General features: G+C 39.1%; 1 protein-coding gene across 3 annotated transcripts in view; it reads left to right on the top strand.

Annotated features, from left to right (window-relative positions):
* Nucleotides 1-21944, top strand: part of LOC129778803 (CDC42 small effector protein homolog) — a 103678-nt gene extending 81734 nt beyond the window's left edge. For all 3 annotated transcript variants that reach the window (XM_055785912.1, XM_055785911.1, XM_055785913.1), the window contains 3 exons: nucleotides 5251-5597; nucleotides 20906-21012; nucleotides 21161-21944. In XM_055785912.1, coding sequence (XP_055641887.1) covers nucleotides 5456-5597; nucleotides 20906-21012; nucleotides 21161-21169 — 258 coding nt within the window. In that variant the 5' untranslated portion in view covers nucleotides 5251-5455 and the 3' untranslated portion in view covers nucleotides 21170-21944. The remainder of the gene's footprint in view (nucleotides 1-5250; nucleotides 5598-20905; nucleotides 21013-21160) is intronic.
* The last annotated feature ends 1086 nt before the right edge of the window (nucleotides 21945-23030 follow it).

The raw sequence follows: 23030 nt of genomic DNA, 5'->3' as shown, positions 1-23030 counted from the left end.
ATGCTAACTGAACGCTAACTGTGTCAACAACAGGAGAAAAATAAACAGCTGTCAAAACAAGCTATAGTCTTTTTCAGACAGAGACTCTAAAGCGTACCCATAAATAACGATACGGTCCTTAGAGCTGAATATTGTCCCACATGACTGGAGACAAGTGAGAGTGATAACCATACGAAAACCCAACAAGTCGGCTTACGATCACAATTCGTATAGGCCGATTGAAATGTTATCCTGTATTTGTAAATTGTTAGAGAAAATGATTCAAATACGCAGTTTGGCTTCCAGCGAGAAAAAGGGACGAATGATTGTTTCGTGCTGCTATCTTCTGAAATCCAAATCGCATTTGCTTGCAAAGAACAAATGGCTTCCGTTTTCCTCGATATCAAAGGGGCATTTTATTCAGTTTCCATGGAAATTCTCCCAGAGAAGATTCATAACTGTGGACTTTCGCCAATTCTGAATAATTTCCTGTACAATTTACTGTCAGAAAAGCACATGTTTTTCAATCATGGCAGCTTGAAATCTTCTCGATACAGTTTTATAGGCCTACCACAAGGCTCCTGCCTAAACCCTCTCTTGTATAGTTTTTACGTCAATGATATAGATCAAGGATTTTCAAACTATTTTGTATAAGAGACCCTTTTTCCAGAATGAAGTGATACCATCGACCCCCATAGCCAAATTTCTTTAAAAATATTATCTTTATTTTGTCTATACAAAAAACCACCCTTTAAAAAACTTTGCGGTTAGTTAAGTAAGTAAACTTGACGTCATTTTTTCATAAATGAAGAAACATAAAATTGAGTAAATCAGTTTAATTAATAATTATAAATATTAGGCTGTCAAAAAAGTCCTGCGGTATTTCCGCGAGGTGTCGTTGTAAGCGCGTAGTTCTAGTTGTATTCATTGTATCGAGTCATACTATAGCTTGTTGGAAAGGTATTTTTGCGCGCTATAATATAGTCCTTGACAGTGTTTTGTTTGGTTAAATCGTTCGTGAGTTATAGTGACGCAAATATGGAGCAAAATAAAGAGAAAATCCGACATATTTTACAGTACTACTATGACAAAGGCAAAAATGCATCTCAAGCTGCCAATGAAATTTGTGCAGTTTATGGACCCGATACAGTTTCCATTTCCACCGCACAACGATGGTTTCAACGTTTTCGTTCTGGTGTAGAGGTCGTCGAAGATGCGCCACGCTCCGGAAGGCCTGTCGTCGAAAATTGCGACAAAATCGCTGAATTAGCCGAGAAAGGCCGGCATAGTAGCAGCCGTAGCATCGACCAAGAGCTGGGGATAAGTCATCAAACCGTTATTAACCATTTGAAGAAGCTTGGATTCACAAAGAAGCTCGATGTATGGGTGCCACACACGTTGACGCAAAAAAACATCTTTGACCGTATCGACGCATGTGAATCGCTGCTGAATCGCAACAAAATCGACCCGTTTCTGAAGCGGATGGTGACTGGCGATGAAAAGTGGGTCACTTACGACAACGTGAAGCGCAAACGGTCGTGGTCGAAGCCCGATGAAGCGGCTCAGACGGTGGCCAAGCCCTCATTAACGGCCAGGAAGGTTCTGCTGTGTGATCTATTATGAACTGCTTCCCTATGGCCAAACGCTCAATTCGGACCTGTACTGCCAACAACTGGACCGCTTGAAGGTAGCACTCATGAAGAAGAGGCCATCTTTGATAAACAGAGGCCGCATTGTCTTCCATCAGGACAACGCCAGGCAACACACTTCTTTGGTGACGTGCCAGAAGCTCCGGGAGCTCGGATGGGAGGTTCTTTTGCATTCGCCGTATAGTCCGGACCTTGCACCAAGTGACTACCACCTGTTTTTGTCCATGGCGAACGAGCTAGGTAGTCAGAAGTTAGCCACAAAAGAGGCCTGTGAAAATTGGCTATCCGAGGTTTTTGCCAATAAGGAAGCGAGCTTCTATAACAGGGGTATTATGAAGTTGGCATCTCGTTGGGAACAAGTCATCGAACAAAACGGCGCATATTTGACTTAAAACAGATGATTGTAACTAATTTTATGAACAAATGAAAATTCAAAAAAATACCGCAGGACTTTTTTGACAGCCTAATACAATAATAATACTTTCTACTAATATTTAGTCATTCTTATAACAAGCTGGTTCACGTAACACAACTTATACAGTATCTTCAATGTTTCAAATAAGAACTTGTGTTAATTAATAGGAATCGACTTTCAGTCTGCGTAGACCCCGAAATCAGTTTTTCTTTATGTCGACTCCTGGGAAAACGAAATCGACCCCTGATATAGATGATTGTCTAACTAGAGATTGCACGTTGAGACAACTTGCAGACGATGGATTTATTTCCATCACGGGTACTAATCCCGTCGTTCTGCAAAAATCTTCAATGAAAATTCCAGTGCCTCTTTCAAACTCAAAGATCCTTGTTCCGCGTTTGTCACTGAAATGGGTGCGATATACTATACTCTAGGGATCATTGAAACACCCATCGACCATTATTTTATTTTTTCAGACAGTTTCAGCTTAATAGAGGCAATCCGCTCAATGAAAGTTGATAAACGCTCATCTTATTTCCTAACAAGACAACTTTTGAGTATTTTGGTCGACAAATTATTCAAGATTACCCTAGCATGGGTTCCCTCCCATTGCTTTATTCCAGGAAATGAGAAAACGGACTCGCTAGCTAAGGTGGGCGCATAAGAAGGCACACTTTTTGAAAGGCAAATTGCTTATAATGATTTTTTCTACATTCTACGTCAGCACTCACTCGTAAGTTGGCAGCGCATGTGGAGTGAAGATGAGTTCGGTCGTTGGTTACACACGATTATCCCCAAGGTCTCGACGAGTACATGGTTCAAGGGATTGAATGTAGGTCGTGACTACAACCTAAACGCGCATCTTCATCGCATTGCATCGCATCCCCGTCCGGAATATCTTATCTTGATCTTGATCATCTGCTTCATCTATACCTGTTCCTTAGAAACGCTAATGTCAACGTTTAATGATGCTTCCTTCGTTGTATCCCTGTTTCATATCCTTCCTACTCGATCTATAAACTTTTACTTAGTCGCGGCAATACATACACATACTCTTTACAGATCCACGGGCCGATGGTTGTGCAGTCCACTGATCATTCAACAAGAGCTGAGGATTGTACTGCTTATGACAACTCTATACGAGTTGATGATTGTGCCGGTTAGTGACCATTCTATCCTGGATTCCTCAGGTCGAGAAAGACGCACCACGCTAGATATGGGGTACAGAATAGGGGGGCGCTGCTGATTAATGGTCAGCTGCATTCCAATAGGAAGTACCCCGCGTCACAAGTACAGAGCATTGGAGACTTCAACATCTCAATTATGAGAACACTTTGTAATACTAACCTCGAGCCAACCGCGAGTAATCGGTTTCATATTAGTAATATAATATGTAACCGATTATGATATTACATAGTCGTAAGGCAAAAATTGTCAAAATATAGAACTCCCGACTCCGTCAGCTAACGCCATATGTACCTTAATAAAAATATATATTTTGGAAAAAAACATAAATGTCTTCGCAATAATTTTCACTTTAATTTCCGAGAAGAAAAAACCGGAAGCAAATATGTACACATTATGAATAAAAATATGTCAATGGCAATTAAAGAAACAACACTTCGCCATAATTATAATCGTGTTGAAAACGAAACAAAATTTTATTGAACATTATTTTCTATTCAAATGCTATTATCAACAATTAACGCAATTAACGAAAATCACTACTAGCGAAAGCATTTTCCCTCTGAGATCACTCTTCCCAGAAACAGGCTCACTGACCTCGTTCAATCGAAAAGCAAACATTGCGAAACCCGTTGCTGCACTTTAATCAACTATCCACCACTTGAAAACAACAACGAGGACAGCACAACGACGATTTGCTTGCTGTGGGGGCCACTCCACTGACCCAATAATTTCCGGTTCAATCGTTTCGGATGGCGCATGACGCGGATTGTGGCGCGGCTTGCATTCGATACCAATTTTCTTGAATAAACATAAATAGAGGGATCTCATTGCGGGTGTAATTGGCTTCTTTTTTCCGTTCTCTCGCAGTGCCAATCTTGGCTTTGTAATCAATGCAGCTGCTGCTGGTGTTTTACTTCGGCATATTCATGGCTTCATTAGGACGATTATTTTTGGCATTACAAACATTGGTTACTTTCCAAAAAACAATTCATCTCCATCAAATAGTTTCCGGCATCAGAACTATGTGGCACTTTCAGTTTTTTGTTTTTTTATTTTTTTTTCTCAATTTCATTCTAAAAATGTGTATTTAATTCATCGACTGTTTGAACAGTTTCCAGAAAGTTAAAAATATTAATGACAAATTATAACTTCACTTCTCCGTGACCAAACCCTCTTACCTTAATTGATAATTAAATCACGTCACGCCCGATTTCGGATGGAACAATGCCCATTACGCACACCATTAGTGGGCAATGTGTTCCGTCGGTATGTTGGCAAAACGCACATCGAATTTGTTCGCACAAACTGAAACGAATGTGATGATTTTAAACTCAATTAAACAGCGTTAGTTCATCCATCGGAAAATGGTTCACATTAGCGTAGGTGTTGGGTGGCTCATATTGATGAGCAGCAACCAGAGCGTAGCATTTTTTTACAAAATGGTTCAGCCACAGCGAATATGTAACAACCTTAGGTTTTCTGCTGCCATTGATTTGATTGTGTGTACTTTATTTTAACCTTTATTTTATGCAATCTAAAGTATTCCATTCTGATTAGTCGATGATCAATTTAGTTACTTCGAGAACAGAGCAAACCACTTTGCGGTTAAACTGCAATGCTATTAAGACATTGGTGCGAGCCACGATGTCTAGCACAACATTACCAGGCAAAGAGGTTTCTTTCGAGCCCGACTTCGGGTCTTTGTTTGTCCCAACAGCAAACATAATCGTGGTGCAGCAGTAAAATCATGTTGGAAAATGTTAATGTTTAACCCTGAAAGCAAAGGAGAGATCATTGCCTTATCTTCTATGTACGGAGTAAACATCTCCACCGCGGGAATCGTTTCCCATTTGTCGTTTTTCTATATTAAGTGTATTTGAACTACTTTTGTGAGTGAACTTGAAAAGATCATCTACTGACCTCGGCGCACTTTGGCCGGAAACATTCTCCATATAACGTGAACAAGATCTATGAACTTTCAATTTGCTCAACCCCGTTCTCTCTTTCTATTTTTTACAGATTTTGAAATATCACTCGGAACCTCCACTGTCGTAAAGAGAAGGGCACCAATCCGAAACATCTTCCGTGTGAAAATCACATCAACGCGTACCTTCCCTCAATCTTTCGTCGTCGTCGTCAATTTGCGACGACGATTTCCTTATTACAACAGCAACAGGCATCTCAAGACCGGTCCATAGTGGAGAAGAAACTGCAAAGCAGTAAAATGGCCAGCACTGGCGATATTTGGCTGCAGTGGTTTTCTTGTTGCTTCCAGCAGCCGCAGAGCCCGAGGCGACGCCGGCATCACCAGCGGCTGCGGATAGACCGATCGATGATCGGAAATCCCACCAACTTTGTGCACACAGGTGAGTTTGCTCGATGACTTCCGGCGGAACGAAGATGATATATTGTGATATAGCAAATTCGATTCTCGGATTGTTTTAGTTGAAGTGATTAACATTTCCAGATGGTGACAGGAAATAGTGAACATTCTAATAAGAAAATGATTCAACGACGAAGTATAAGCGTGATCAAAAGAGTGACCTTCGCACAAAAATTTTTGTTTTTGCTATTTTTCGTTTGGTCCATTCAGTTGATACAGTTTTGTCTCAAATTCCGAACACTTAATTTTAAAATGTTTTTTTTCTTTGTGTATTATAGTGACTTTCAACACTTTTGGGTGTTTCGTCACTTCACTTTCATTTCGGAAGAATCACGGGAGTGAGAATAGAAGTGACCTTTAGCGATTTTGAAATGTAAATTTACTGAACTTTTAATGTTATAAATAATTGAATAATGAAAACCTTCTTTGGGGTATAGACTTCATTCCAACATCATTTACAGGTATCGATACAACCTATAATATATAATTATAAGCATTTGCAAAAAGTGACTGTCAAAACCAGAGATAAAATGTTTGCATTAGCAAATTCCGTAAAAAATGAGCATCGTTCATTTTCAGTTTTTGTAGCTATTTTGTTTGCTGTTTTCGTGTTAGGTGTTAGAAAAGGTAAAAATTTAGTATAAATGGATGAACATATGATCTTTTATGCAGAAATCTTCATTAAAATAAGTATTTTAGTAGTGTTCGGAATGTGAATTAAGTTCCGATGCATGATTCAAATTCCGAACAGCAGATGTTTGAACATACTTTTTCCGGCAAATACAGCAATAGTTTACAAATCGGGATACAAGGATAGTCGTAAGTGGCAAAAGTTCAATATAGCGACATCGCAAGGGACCGTCGTTATAGATAATCGTTACTATAAAGAACTTTTGCTATAGAGAATTCGGATGTCGTTATAAAAAGAGAACCACTCAAGTTCACGCGAAACTATTAAATTCAATTATGTTGAAACAAAAACAACAAAACATGGATCAATAGATACAAAATTCAGCTCAGTTGTCCTTTAAATCCATTTTTTTTGAAAAGTTGCCCTTTGGTTCATTAGTTTTAGTTAATGAACCAGCATAAATAGTTAGGAGAGCATCCTCTAGCTGGTTTTGAGAGCGTGGGCTTATAGTTCCATTGTCAACTACTTCGTCAGGCACTGAATGAGTTTCAACATCAATGTTATCTATAGACGATTGCTCTTGCCCTGTTCTTATTATGTCGCTAGCTGACCCGGCAAATTTCGTCTCGCAAAAAAATTGTTTTTTGTTATCAATACCTTCAAACATTCACGTTTTCTTACTAAGCGCAAGTTCATGGGTTCAATCGCAGAACTGTTCATTGATTGATTTTCTAATCGACCCCGTTTAATTTACTATAAAATTCCTAGTTCTTCTACCAAAACCCTCAGAGAGAGGGGAGGAGTATCTATTTACCAGAAAAACGTTTCGTGCCCCCTAGAACCTTCACATGTCAAATTCGGCTCCATTTGCTTGATTAGTTTCCGAGCTATACAGAAATTTGTGTTTCATTTGTATGGGAGCCCCCCCTTAGAGAGGGAGGAGAAGTGTCGAACCACCATAGAAACGTTTATCGATCCCTAGAACCTCTATATACTAAGTTTGATTCCATTTGTTTGATTAGTTCTCGAGTTGTTCAGCACCCTCTCACCCTCCTCTTTAGAGAGGGGAAAGGAGTGTCTAACCTCCGTAATAACATTTATTGCACCCTAAAACCTCCTTATGTCTAACTTGGTGCCATTTGCGTGATTAATTCTCGAGTAATGTAGAAATTTGTGTTTCATTTGTATGGCAGCCCCTCCTAAGAGAGGGGGGAGGGGTCTCAAACTATCACGAAAACCTTCCCCGGCCCCAAAAACCCCTACATACCAATTTTCATGTTGATCGGTTCAGAGTCCGTAAGAATCAGACAGACAGACAGAAATCCATTTATATATATATTCTAGCTGACCCGGCAAACTTCGTTCCCGCCCAAATTTTTTTTTTTCTTATCAATACCTTCAAACATTCACGTTTTCTTGCTAAGCGCAAGTTCATGAGTCCAATCGCAGAACTGTTCATTGATTGATCTTCTAATCGACCCCGTTGAATTTACCTTTTACTATGAAATTCGAAAACGTGATAGAATAAAGAGGGACCCCTCCCCTCTTCTCCCCTTAGAGAGGGGAGAGGAGTGTCTATTCACCATAGAAACGTTTCGTGCCGCCTAAAATTTTCGCATGTCAAATTTGACTCCATTTGCTTGATTAGTTTTCGAGTTATGCAGAAATTTGTGTTTCATTTGTATGGCAGCCCCCCCTAAGAGAGGGGAAAGGAGTATCTAACTACCACAGACTCATTTATTGCACCCTAAAACCTCCAAATGCCAAATTTGGTTTCGTTTGCTTGATTAATTCTCTAGTAATGCAGAAATTTGTGTTTCATTTGTATGATCTTGATCTTGAATCTTGATCAGCGAGCGTTTCAAAGTTCGACCGGAATACATTTTTCTCTGATGGGTCATTATTAATGCTGTTTTAACACGTTCGTCGCCCAAAGCGACGGAACCCATCTTGCGGATAAATTATTAAATGAAGATTAAACCTAGTTTGTACACAACTTTTACACGATCTAACAATATTTTATTTAGTTTGAAGATAAATTGACAACAATAACACATGCCCAAGTCATATTATATGGGTTTCGCAAAAAGCTGCAGTACAAACCATCCGCACTATAATTTAATAAAAAGTATAGTATAAACATTATTATGATATGGCTATAATTTTATTAGTTTTCTACATATCCTATAGTTACACTTAGGTGCCTATTCTATCAAATTCCTTTTCAAAATCCTATTCAATTTGAACGAGAAAAGTGTCACCCATATGACGAGACGAAGAAAGTGTTAATTGATGCATATCAAAATGTCACAAGGCAAGCTTTGACGAAGCTATTAACAATAGTGGATTGTTTGTTATGATTTTGCCACGCATCAGCTAGAATACAAATACACTGTAAAGGTTGACATTTAACGATTCATCTTTTCTAATTTGTTGCAGTAGTGTACTTTCAATGCTTTAAGGTGAAGGTGGAAGCTAGCCATTGTAGTAGTATAGGTAAACCCACGAGTAAAAATGGGATAATAGTGTTTGTGAGAGAAGAGCAAAGCACACGTAAATAGATCAATTCACTTATCAGACTGTGTGGCGCTTCATTGACACGAGTCTGAATACATTTGAAAAAAAAAAATTATTCAATACTAAAGTAAAATGTATGAACGATATGTTCCGATGAACAATTGCAAATATAAATATATATAGAAGGTGCATTTGCATAAGAATTAAAATTCTGATTATACGCGAGCGTAACATGAGCAAATTTATAACACATGCGAACTGGAGCTCTTTTGGTATTAACAAGTTCTTCCGCATAGTAACTCGATGTTGATAATATCTAAATATTTTCCTCCGTTAATCGTATTGTTTTCACATATTCACGTTGGAGAGCCTTAACCCTTCTCTTCGTTGGCCGAGGCATTTTGATTGAACGTAATACTTTTCCGTTTACTGTTTTTGAAAGCATAGGCAGCCGTGGCAGTGTTCCGAGCTCTGCAATACAATTTTCTTACCCAATGTTAAAGTTGCTAAAACTCACATTATAGACCCATTGAACGTAAAAATAATAATTGTATTGATATCAACACAATTTTATTCTATTGATTTTCATGACATGAAACGCTATGACTCAGGAATAACATTTTATTGAGTGGTTTTTATAACTGTTTCGATGATGTTGTCTGGCATCAGTGTCGAAAAAATAACGATGCTTTCACCAATACAAACAAAACCATTGCCGAAGATTGAAAAATGAAAATTTAACTTTCAGAGCACTTGCTCGAGTTTTCCGACGTTTTTCACTATACAGTGCGACAGCAGATGAAAATTTAACATCTTGTGAGTAATCGATTAGAATTTGGTTGATATTACTTGATGGGAAGTGTGCGAAAACGATCATTTTCTTCACACTGTTTCGCAAAATTATTGATTTTCGGGCGAGGGATGAGGGAGAGAGATGAAAGAAATGAGCGCCATTGTGGCAGCCATTTGTGGCTAGCTTCCACCTTCACCTTAACTATTCCAAGTGGTTGGAGCACAGAGGTTTGGAGGAACATAGTGCAGTCTACAATTTCTCAATTTTTGTTGGATATTTGGATGGCTAGGACAATTATCAATAAACAAAATGATACGTCTTCCTTCAGTCACCGTTCTTTCATCCAGTTCCAAAATCCATTCTCTGTCTGTATTCGAAAATTCATATTAGTTACGCGCGAACAGATGATTAATGTTCACAAAATATAACATAGAATATTTTCGTTCATAATCATATACTAGGTTCAATTCATCTAATTATTATAGCACTGTGAATGGAGTGGTATTGAAACTTATCGCAATAGAGAATGATATGTATAAGCGGTGATGTGTCGCTACAGGGAATGGTCGTTATAGAGAAATGTCGCAATAATGAAAAGAATTTCTATGCGATTTTGAAGGGACCTTTGGACATGCCGTTATAGAGAGATTTATCGCTATAAAGAATGTCGCTATACAGCTATTCCATGCCAAACCGATATAGAGGTTCTCACATTTTCGTCAAAAGTGGTAATTTTGCTCTTTATCGCAAAACATTAGACCCGTATTTTTTAATTTTTTTTATAAGGATGCGTTTTTTTTCGTTTTTGAGTTATGGTTTTTCAAAGTTAACCGATGGTTCGAAAAATATTTTTTTTTCCTTTTTTTTATAATTTTAATTTGATATATCGATCATCTGAATCGGTATAGTTTGTAAAAAAGAGGAAAAAGTTGATTTTTCGGACCACCCTGGAATGGAAATGGGCACCCTAATAAAAAAATAAAAAAATATGGGTCTAATGTTTTACGATAAAGAATAAAATTAGCACTTTTGACGATAATCTGAGAACCACTATATCGGTATGGCATGAAATGGCTGTATAGAGAGCTTGGCTGTAAAAAGACCTAACACCATTTGTAAACAAGTGTTTATAAGCTCTTTTATTGCACTCTCATAGGTCACAGGCGCAAACCAACGAGAGTAAAATTGATGTTTTGGCCAGGTTTTCAACTAAACCGGCTTCCTGAAGTAACAGGGCGGAATCGATTATATACAATCTCGGATTGCTTTTCACTGTATATAATCGAATCTTGTATATATTCGAGTCAAAATTGGTTTTTTATTTTTCGTTTTTTAAATATAAAAGTAGAATTTAATTTTTGATTATTCCCCTTAAAGTCAGAAAACACCTTTCTCACATTAAAAAAAGAAATAAATTTATCCAGAATCTCTCAAGATGTGATAGACGATCATATTTGATGAAAAAAATCCTTTTACGTATATGTTAGAATTACAACAATGACAGAGTTATAGAACTTTGTTTTTGTTTCGGTTGTTGCCTCCAACTGTCTCTACATTAAAAACTACGCTACGGAAGACGATTCCGTTGCTTCTATTTGCAAGATGAGAAAATTTAGTACAAGATACAGTAGTGGAACATCTAAATTAGTGAATTTCAATAACATTTTGGATGTGAAAAACTTAAAAGATAGTAATTTTTAATGTGTTATTTGGTTATGTTGTCCTAAAAATTCATATTAAACATGATTGTTTCTATCAATTAAATTAAAGCTCTCTAACCGCTCTACAATTTGTTCTTTGACGCCCAACTTCTATCTATCTGAATTTCTCTGCAATATCGGTATAAACAATTCCTGGTGAAAATTCAAGCAAAAATGGAAACGGATTTGCGGGTGAAATAACTCTACGATATCAAATATGTGTTCTATGTAACAGAGTAACACGTTCTCTGAAAGTGGAGAAAATCTAAATTGTGTCTGATAACGATTTTATATTATGTATAAAGTTTTGGCAGAAATTCATAGAAAAATGTTTAAATTACAATCAGGAATATGAATTCCAGATATTCAAATAACTCGAGTAATAATTTTCGTTCAAGGCCCAACAATTTGAAGTTGCTTTCGTGTATGCCAATCTGATGAATGAGAATAAATTTGCTCTACAAATACGGTTGTATTATTTTGACGTTTGTATTGTGTCGAGGCAGAGATGCCAAATTTACATAGCACTCTTGAATATGAGTCGGATGGACTAAGAATAAAATTGTCGATTTCGATCGAATTTCAATCCATCGGTTTCCGGAATATGGGTGACAATTTGATATTATTACCACAAACATGGCTCATGGCCCATGCGAGGATTTGAAATGTTTATAGAAAATGTACAAAAGTTTTCCTAAAGAATTCATCAACTATACGGTCACAAACGTGGGCGGATTTCCAATATATCAACGAAGAAATACTGCTTATGGCTGGGAAGTAATGTGTTTCAGCTGTGAAAAGCTGTGTTCCAAATTCAGAATACCAGTGTGAATACTCTTCGATTGAATGACAACGACGAAATAATGCGCTACCATATTGTTCGGAACATCAGCTCCAATGACGTTTTCTGGTGTATCTTTAGTTTCTCAATTCATGAACGGGATCCAGCAGTTATAAATTTGGCCGTCCAATGACAATCCGCACCGTCATTTCCGGCAGCACAAACATAATTTGGTTCAAACAATTTCATTTTTTCTATTCTACCGATCACACTCGATTAATTTTATAGATCGGTAAAACATTTAAACACACTTAAAATACATTAGTTATTTATCATTTAACAACCAAATTATTCACTAGAAAAAAAAATATATGGCAGAATAACGTTTGCTGGGTTAGCTAGTAAAAAATATAATTATAAAGCATAACATTTTCTCATCTTTCAAACGGAAGCAACAGAACCGATCTACGCAGCGTATTTTTTAAAGAGAGCCAATTTCAGGCAAACGGAGCCCGAAACAAAAAATTTCTATAAATCTATCATTGTTGAAATTCGACCGTATGCGTAGAAGGATATTCTTTTTCACCAAATATGGTCCTCTATCATCTCCAGAAAGATTCCAGATACATATAATTTTTTTTTGTGAGAAAGGTGTTTTCTGATTTTAAGGGAATGAATCAAAAATTAAATCCATCTTTTATATTTAAAAAAAAACAAAAATATACACCCATTCCATGCCAAACCGATGTAGTGGTTCTCAGGATTTCGTGAGAAGTGGTAGTTTTGTTCCTTATCGCAAAATATTAGACCGTACTTTTTAATTTTTCATGAGGGTGCCCATTTCCATTTCAGGAGCTTCGAAAAGCCATAATAAAAATCAATAATTTTCCCCCTTTTTCCCACAGATAACTTTATCCAAAAATTCATAACTTTTGAGCTACTGGACCGATTCAGATGATCAAAAATATCCAATTAGTTGGTATCCTTCGAAAAAATATTACACCCGCAGGAAAATTGGATTTACCATGATCCTATTTTCGGTCCAATAAGCTACAGAAACTAAAGCATTTTAACTTTGGAAAATCATAACGCAAAACTGATAAAAAATCACATCTCTAATTTTTTGTATCCTTTGTAAAAAACTCAGCTTTCAAGAAAAAGTATAAAACATATAGCGCTCTTTATAATAGGTCCCGGAACCATGTAAATCATAAAAAAACTAATACAATCAATAATTACGAAAACAAAATCAAAATGTTGACGTAGGACTACGTCTTTCATTTCTGTACCGGGGTGTAAGTTCAAAGCTTCGAAAACGAGAGCGTGACACTTGGAGTGCAAGATTTTGAATGTTAATGATCCTTGGGCGACCGAATGAAGTGATATGATTATAAGATTTATATGATTTGATAATCATTTTATACAAAAGATAAAATGTTAGAGTGATCTATCCCTCAAACAAATGATTACCATTACAGAGGTAGTAGTACGTATACCTTGCGGTTATATCACATATATAACCCACTTCTTGTTTTTTTGCAAATGTGATATTTTTTCCAAAAAAAAAATAGCTAATTAGCTTTAATTTGATATGCCGATCATCTAAATTGGTTCAGTAGGTCAAAACTTATGATTTTTTTAAACGAGAGAGGAATATCTAATTTGCATTTTTGCTTTTTGGAATTTCAATCAGTGACTGAAATGGTGTTTGGAATTCACAATTTTATTGTAGACAAGATAAATTGAATTTAATATTCGCATCATAACCTTATAAAAAAAAATTTTTTTTTCACTTTTTTATTTATTTTGATTATCATTATATTCTGTTCATATCGAACAGTTGACCGATTTTTTTGATATGGCTGAGGGCGGGAAGGATCCCCCATCGACGCCATTTCCGTTACCGATCCTCCTCCTGAAGAGCAGGAAGATTAAGCAGAAATTGAGGAAGAAACTTCTGTATATGAAGTTGTAAGTTCCGAAGATGAGGACATTGACGAAAAACAGGATTTTCGTCCAAAAGAATACCCTGAAGGCTCCAAATGCCCATTAATTGTATACTTTAGACGAAAATCTAAACCTCTCAATGTCATTCGTATCTCGAAGGAACTTACTCAGAAGTTTTCCGAAGTTACCGAGATTACACGGATGGGGCCAGACAAACTACGAGTTGTCGTCTCAAGCAGGACCCAAGCGAACGAAATCACGCGCTGCGACCTCTTTGCGATTGAGTATCGCGTATACGTGCCCTGTTGCAACGTCGAAATAGACGGCGTAATAACCGAAAAGGATTTGACTCGAAAAGAGATTATCGATGGTGTCGGTCGCTTCAAGAACTCTTCACTAAAAACTGAAGATTCTAGCATGCGATCGACTGAAATCTGTGTCACAAAAAAATGACAAAAGGGTTCCCAATCGGACAAACTCTTTTCGTGTGACTTTTGAGGGTTCCGCTCTTCCAAACTACGTTGCAATAGGTGCACTTCGTTTACCTGTTGGGTTGTTCCCCGTACCCCGGGTAATGAAATGCAACAAATGTATGCAACTGTAACAATTGCTGTAATAAAAAACGTTGCGCAGATTGTGGAGAGAGCCATGATGAGAATGCTTGCGCGAAAGAGCACAAGTGTCTTCATTGCGGCGGGACTCCTCATGATATTATTCAATGCCCGGTGTACAAACAACGAGGGGAAAAAATCAAGCGTTCCTTAAAGGAACATTCCAAGCGGACTTATGCAGAAATGCTTAAGAGTTCCGTTCCAACGACTCAGGACAATCCCTACTCCATTCTGCAGAACGACGAACCTATTGCTGACGCTCCCAATGCAGGAAGTTCCGGTACATCGCAGGGTGCCTTCAGGAAAAGAAAAATTACTTCTTTTCCATCACTCACCAGAAAGACGACCGAAACTTCCCAAGTTGGAATGAAAACTCGAATTGAACGTGCTGAGAATAGACCGAAGCAAGTACCTCCTGGTTTAAGCGGTTCTTCTACGCACCAGGGGTCCTCAGCACTTCTCGGAGCAGCACCCACCCCGTCTGTTCCATATTCGCGGTCGAGGCAACAGCCACAATCTGGTTTGCTTGCGCTTTCTGACAACATTTTAAATGCTTTAAATATAAATGACCCTCTTAAAAGCATAGTATTATGTTTGCTTCCGAATGTGAGAACATTTTTGAAAGAAAAATGTGGATTTTTAGCAGCGTTCATTTCCCTCGATGCCTGATTCAGTGCAAGAGGTCAAGGATTTGACCACTGTAATACAGTGGAATTGCAGAAGCATCATCCCTAAACTATATCAATTTAAATTTTTAGTTCATAGTTCTAACTGTGATGTATTTTGCCTCTGTGAAACATGGCTTCCTTCAGCCGACGAGCTGAATTTCCACGATTTCAACATTATTCGCCTCGATCGAAATGACTCGTTTGGTGGCGTACTATTGGGGATCATAAAAAGTCACTCCTTCTATAGAGTCACTCTCCCATCGATGACAGGCATTGAAGTTGTCGCTTGCCAGATACAAATCAATGGCAAAGACTTCTGCATTGCCTTGATATATATTCCTCCAAGAACCATGGTCGGCCGCCATCAGTTTTTTGATATCATCGACGCATTGCTCAACTCACATGGAACATCATGGGGGTCACACTACCATGACAGCCGTGCCACGTTGATTTATGATCTGTGCGACAACTTCAACATGACAGTTTTAAATACAGGGGAAGCAACTAGGGAACTTGCCCTCCTGTACGGGCAAGTATGCTAGACATATCACTTTGCTCTTCTTCGTTATCCCTGGATTGCACGTGGAAAGTAATCCAAGATCCCTACGGTAGTGATTACCTGCCAATAATTTTATCGATCGCCAGTGAATCAGGTTCTCGTGAGTCAGTCGATATTGCGTATGACCTCACGAAAAATATTGACTGGAGAAAATTTGCAGAAATAATATCTGAAGCACTTGTTTCAATGCATGAACTTCCTCCACTCGTAGAGTATAACTTTATATCGAGTTTGATTTACGAAAGCGCACTTCAAGCTCAAAAGAAACGTGTTCCTGCTACCACTTTCCGACGTCGTCCTCCATCGCTTTGGTGGGACAAGGAGTGTTCAAAGGTCTACCTTGAAAAATCATCCGCTTTCAAAAAATTCAGGGAAACTGGATTAGTGGAATGGTTTCGAAAGAACCAAGCTCTAGAAGCCAAAATAAAAGGTCTGATTAAAGCAAAAAAGCGTGGATATTGGCGGAAGTTCGTCAATGGTTTGTCAAGGGAGACAGCTATGAGCACTCTTTGGAATACGGCTAGGAGAATGCGTGGCTGGAACCATACAAATGAAAGTGAGGAATACTCTGACCGTTGGATTTTCAAATTTGCAAGAAAGGTTTGTCCCGATTCCGTTCCTGCACAAAACGTCGTACGCGACATTCCGCTCCAAGGCGATTATGAGAATTTTTCGATGGTAGAATTCTCAATTGCCCTCCTCTCATGTAACAATTCAGCTCCGGGGTCGGACAAGATTAAATTCAACTTGTTGAAGAATCTTCCCGACTTGGCAAAACAGCGTTTGCTGAACTTGTTCAACAAGTTTCTGGAGCTGAATATAGTCCCACATGACTGGAGACAAGTGAGAGTGATAACCATACGAAAACCCAACAAGCTGGCTTGCGATCACAATTCGTATAGGCCGACTGCAATGTTATCCTGTATTCGTAAATTGTTAGAGAAAATGATTCTACTTCGTTTGGACAAGTGGGTTGAAACGAACAATTTGCTGTCAAATACGCAGTTTGGCTTCCGCCGAGGTAAAGGGACGAACGATTGTCTCGCGCTGCTATCTTCTGAAATCCAAATCCCATTTGCTCGCAAAGAACAAATGGCTTCCGTTTTTCTCGATATTAAATATATCATTTGATTCAGTTTCCATGGAAATTCTCTCAGAGAAACTTCATAATCGTGGACTTTCGCCAATTCTGAATAATTTCCTGTACAATTTACTGTCAGAAAAGCACATGTTTTTCAATCATGGCAGCTTGAAATCTTCTCGATACAATTTTATGGGCCTACCACAAGGTTCCTGCCTAAGCCCCCTCTTGTATAGTTTTTACGTGAATGATATGGATGATTGTCTAACTAGAAACTGCACACTGAGACAACTTGCAGACGATGGAGTTATTTCCATCACGGGTACTAATCCCGCCGTTCTGCAAAAACCCTTGCAAGATACCCTGAACAACCTGTTCACGTGGGCTCTAAAGCTGGGTATCGAATTCTCTACGGAGAAAACCGAAATGGTCGTTTTTTCTAGGAAGCACGAACCCGCCCAATTCCAGCTTCACCTATCCGGTAAAGCGATCAGGCACTCGGGTTTTTCAAATACCTTGGAGTATATTTTGACTCTAAATGTACCTGGGGAATACACACTGCGTATTTGAAACAGAAATGCCAGCAAAGAATCAATTTTCTCCAAACAATAACCGGAACATGGTGGGGCGCCCATCCAGGAAACCTCATTCAATTGCACAAAACAACGATATTATCAGTGTTAGAATATGGCAGTTTTTGCTTCCGATCAGCTGCCAAGATTCATATTCTCAAGCTGGAGAGAATACAATATCGTTGCTTGCGTATAGCCATGGGGTGTTTGCATTCGACACATACGATGAGTCTCGAAGTCTTGGCAGGAGTACCCCCGCTTACTCTTCGGTTCACAGAATTATCCTACAGATTTCTCATCCGTTGCAAGATCATGAATCCATTGGTGTTTGATAACTTCGAAAATCTACTCCAACTGACTCCTCAGTCAAGTTTTATGTCTTTATACCATGAGTACCTTACCCATGAAGCGCACCCTTCACCGGGCATCTCCAACCAAGTTTGCTTCCCATAATTTTGCAATTCCTCTGTCAATTTTGATCTGTCCATGCGACAAAAGATCCATGGAATCCCAGATCATCTATGCTCCGATTATATTCCGCCGATATTTTCGGCACAATATGGGAAAGTTAGATCTGATAAAATGTTCTTTACTGACGGTTCATGCATAAACGGGTCCACTTGCTTCGGCATCTTCAATGAAAATTCCAGTGCCTCTTTCAAACTCAAAGATCATTGTTCCGTGTATGTCGCTGAAATGGGTGCGATATACTATGCTCTTGGGATCATTGAAACACTGCCCATCGACCATTATTTTTTTTTCAGACAGTCTCAGCTCAATAGAGGCAAACCGCTCAATGAAAGTTGATAAACACTCATCTTATTTCCTAACAAGAATAAAGGGTGTGTCACATCAAATTGCATCACGGAAAAAACGCTGTAGAAATTTAATTTTTAGGAATTATATCTTCAGCTTTCGCTTATAATCAGATAAGAGTGTATAGATCACGTTGGCCATGCTTCACTGTCAATTTTTCGTAAATTTGGAAAAAATGTCGTCGAACGAAAAATAGCGTCGTGAATTAATCCTGTGCACTCATTTCGAGAATCCGGAGTTGTCACATCGGGACATCGGTAAGATGATGGGAATCGTCCAATCCACGGTCAGCAGAGTACTAAAACGATACTTCGAGTACCTCACCATCGACCGGAAGGTGAAGAACGGCAAAAATGGATGCTCCGTCAGTGAAAAAGATCACAAGCGCGTAGTTAAGCAGTTTAGACGTGATCCGAGAAGTTCGGTCCGGGATGTCGCCAATAAGCTGAATTTGTCAAGTTCATTCGTCCAGCGGACCAAGCAGCGGGAGGGCCTGCGTACATACAAGGTTCAGAAGGCTCCTAACCGCGACGAAAGGCAAAACATGGTGGGGAAGACGCGAGCCCGGAAGCTGTACACCGAAATGCTGACGAAGCCGCATTGCCTGGTAATGGACGACGAAACCTACGTCAAAGCGGACTTTCGTCAGCTGCCGGGCCTGTTGTTCTTCTCCGCAGAGGACAAATTCAGCGAGGAGATTCGTAAGCAGAAACTATCCAAGTTTGCCAAAAAGTACATAGTGTGGCAAGCGATCTGCTCTTGCGGAAAGCGGAGCGCCCCCTTCGTGATGACCGGCACTGTAAACGGGCAGGTTTACCTTAAGGAGTGCCTACAGAAGCGCTTACTACCACTATTGAAGCAGCACGAGGGCCCGACCATCTTCTGGCCGGATCTCGCTTCGTGCCACTATTCAAAGGACGTGTTGGAGTGGTACGAAGCCAACGGGGTCACCTTCGTGCCAAAGGAAATGAACCCGCCCAACGCGCCGGAGCTTCGCCCAACAGAGAAATATTGGGCGATTATGAAGCAGGCCCTCCGGAAGAACCCAAAAGTTGTCAAATCGGAGGCGGACTTCAAGAGAAAATGGATTTCTGTTCAAAAAACAACAACCTGACGTTGTATAGAACCTTATGGACGGGGTAAAGAGGAAGGTGCGAGCATACGGGCTTGGGCTCGAAGTATGAATAAAAAGAAAATGCCAAAAGTTGTTTAATAGTTTTTATTTTACTGTCTAAAATTTTCAAAAGGATCGGTTTACTGGGCGAATTTCTACAGCGTTTTTTCCGTGATGCAATTTGATGTGACACACCCTTTAAGACATCTATTGAGTGTTTTGGTCGAAAAATTATTCAAGATTACCTTAGCATGGGTTCCCGCTCATTGCTCGATTTCGGGGAATGAGAAAGCGGACTCGCTAGCTAAGGTGGGCGCTTCAGAAGGCACACTTTTTGAAAGGCAAATTGCTTATAACGAATTTTCTCACATCCCTCGTCAGGACACACTCATTAGTTGGCAGCGTATGTGGAGTGAAGATGAGTTCGGTCGCTGGTTACACACGATTATCCCTAAGGTAAGAGATGAACCAGCCTACGGCTGAAGGTCTCTATAATAAAGAAAAAAAAATCCCTAAGGTTTCGACGAAAGCTTGGTTTAAGGGATTGAATGTAGGTCGTGATTTCATTCGCGTGATATCTCGGCTTATGTCCAATCACTACAACCTAAACGCGCATCTCTATCGCATTGGGCTCGCAGCAAACACTCTTTGTGATTGTGGCGATGGCTACCACGACATCGAGCATATTGTCTGGTCGTGTATCCGGTTCCATGCTGCTCGCTCTCAGCTCTCTAGAGCACTGAGAGCAAAAGGCAGACAATCGGATATCCCCGTCCGGGATATCTTAGGTAGCCGTGATCCTGATCTTCTGCTTCGTCTATACCTGTTCCTCAGAAACGCCGATGTCAACGTTTAATGATGTTTCCTTCGTTGTGTCCATGTTTCATATCCCTCCTATCCGATCTATAAACTTTTACTTAGTCGCGGCAATACATACACACACTCTTTACAGATACACGGGCCAAAGGTTGTGCAGTCCACTTATCATTCAACAAGAACCAAAGGTTGTACCGTTCATGACAACTCTACACGAGCTGATGTTTGCGCCGGCTAGTGACCATTCTATCCTGGATTCCTCGAGTCGAGAAGACGCACCACGCTAGATATGGGGTACTAGGGGGGCGTTGCTGATTAATGGTCAGCTGCATCCCAATAGGAAGTATCCCGTGTCGGGCACAGGTACAGAGCATTGAAGACAGCAACATCACCATTACGAAAACACTTGTAATACTAACCTCGAGCCAACCGCGAGTAATCGGTTACATATTACTAACATAGTTATAAGGCAAACATTGTCGAAATATTGAACTCCCGGCCCCGTCAGGTTGACGCCATATGAGCCTTAATAAAAATATATATTTTGGATAATAAAAAAAAAGATTCTATTGTATCCAAGAATTAAAATAATTTTGTGAAACAGTACCATTTTGAGTTCGGAATTTGAGACAAAACGATACTTATATTTTATAGTTGACTCATCGTCTCTCCCGTTTATCTACAGGCCATATCGGATCGAACGACGTGGAGCTTACAACGAATCATCTCTCGGCGATCCAGAACCAGATGCAGAGTAAAGGCGGCTACGAAACGAACTCGCTGAGATTGCAGGTGAGTAATTCACCATCGCCACCGGCACCGTAATGTAGTTGCTTCGCCACCGAACCGCTGCGGTCGGTTACGCCACACAAACGGTGGAATTAGTAACTCATCTAAAGTTTTCTTGTCTTCTCCTCTCACCCCTCACGATCCGTTGCAGGCCTGCTGATGAATAACCAGTCCCGTGTATTTATTCCTAGTTTGTAAGGTTATCAATATTCAGAACCCCGACACCGTAGCGGAAAAATGGGCAAACATATTAAGTCCTAATTTCACGAAGGGGAAGGAGGCATAACAATGAGCTACGAGGAGTAGATAAGCAGAGCAGAACGACGTGTTTACGCGCCTATGCGAAGATTCATCATCAAAACTCACTGATACTTGGAGCGAAACTATGTTCGTTGTGTCGATCCTTCCAATTTGAAGACAATAGAGATAACAGTAATTAGCGAACTACCTATAGAACCCAACTACTATAAATTATCGTTAATATACTCCGGCCATTGCGATGAGAGAAGAACCGACTTGCTCGAGCGTGTACGTTTGGGAAATGATAGTTGACATTAGTTTTATCCAATAAACAAATAAAGAAAATCAAACAATAAGAGGTGCTCCACGGTAATTGTTTAGAATAAAAGTAATGAATGCAATGAATGAAACTAATAACTCTCCAGCGTGCGTGTGTATATTGTTGTATATAGTTCCTCAGATGAATATCAGTTAATGCTGTACTAGATTTATGATCACACTTATGGTTTTTTACACCAACCGTACACTTGGTGTACGCATCTATGTTAATTCTCTCGTATGCCTTACATTTATAATGTTACTAAAAATATACAATCTACGTACAGTAAAAGCACATATTTTAAGCGGAACCGTTTGATATCAATATTTAGATAATAACAAAGGGGTATGATGTTGAATGATCGATTTAAAGTCAATTTTAAGAGGCATTATTTAATCCGAAACATCCAATGGTGGGGTAATACTTGTCGTTTCTACCTTGTACGTTTTTGAGAAGCTTCAAACTTTGCAGTTCATTCACCTCTATTAACTTGTCGAAATGTTTCAATTAATTTATATAGTTTGTTTGTTTTTATTTTATTTTGTATTTTCATTCGCTAAAACTTTGTCAAATCGGAATCGACAGGCTTTCAATCAAATACAGTGACTCAAACTCGTAATCGTACTCCACCATGTAGATCTCTTTTCGCTTCGTTTGAAAGTCGAAAACATGTTTTTGAACATTCTATTTAGAAAAAGTTAAAGTTATGAGAGTTAAAAGGTTTGCTATCTGTTTCCAGAATATTGGTTTTTATTTCTTCAAGAATGGCGAATGTATGTACCAATGTATGAAAACTGACTCAAACTCATATTCGTACGCTGGTTGAAATCTCAACTGGATTTACTTGATTTAATGAACTGTATTTGGTGGGATTAAAAGGACGTGATCCACTATGAGCTACTACCAGCTGTCAGGGTCAAACGATCAATAAACACTACTACATGCAATAATTGATCCGTTTAAATCGAGCTATGGCCAAAAAACGTTAAGATTATGCGACCAGACAAGAGTCGATAGTATTCCATCAAGACAACGCTCGGCCTCATGTTGCAGTTCAAATTTAAAACAATTTGGAAAATAGTGGATGGGAAATTCTAGTTCACACGCCTGATAGCCCCGACCTCGCCCCTTTTGATTATGATTTGTTTCGATAGATGCTTCAGAACAGGGTATCAAAAATTAGTTGGATTCATTCTTGGCTTCAAAAGATGAACGATTCTTTCGCGACGGAATCCGTAAATTGCCAGAAACATGGAAAAAAGTAGTGGCTAGCGATGGCCAATACTTTGAATAATATATTAATTCATGTTATTATTCAAATAAATGTGTTTTTCATGCTCGAAGGAAATTCGGAATCACGGAAATACCTAGTCAGCACCTAACCATACAGCTTTCATCCTCGTTTTTGCCGTAAAGTTTTACTTTACGGTCCTGTTTGGTTTCTTGATAGCTTAATACTTGA

Source organism: Toxorhynchites rutilus, chromosome 3 (assembly GCF_029784135.1).
Source record: "Toxorhynchites rutilus septentrionalis strain SRP chromosome 3, ASM2978413v1, whole genome shotgun sequence".
Classification (NCBI taxonomy): Eukaryota; Metazoa; Arthropoda; class Insecta; order Diptera; family Culicidae; genus Toxorhynchites; species Toxorhynchites rutilus.
The sequence above is the reverse complement of the archived record's forward strand: the minus strand, read 5'-3'. Positions and strand labels throughout refer to the sequence as shown.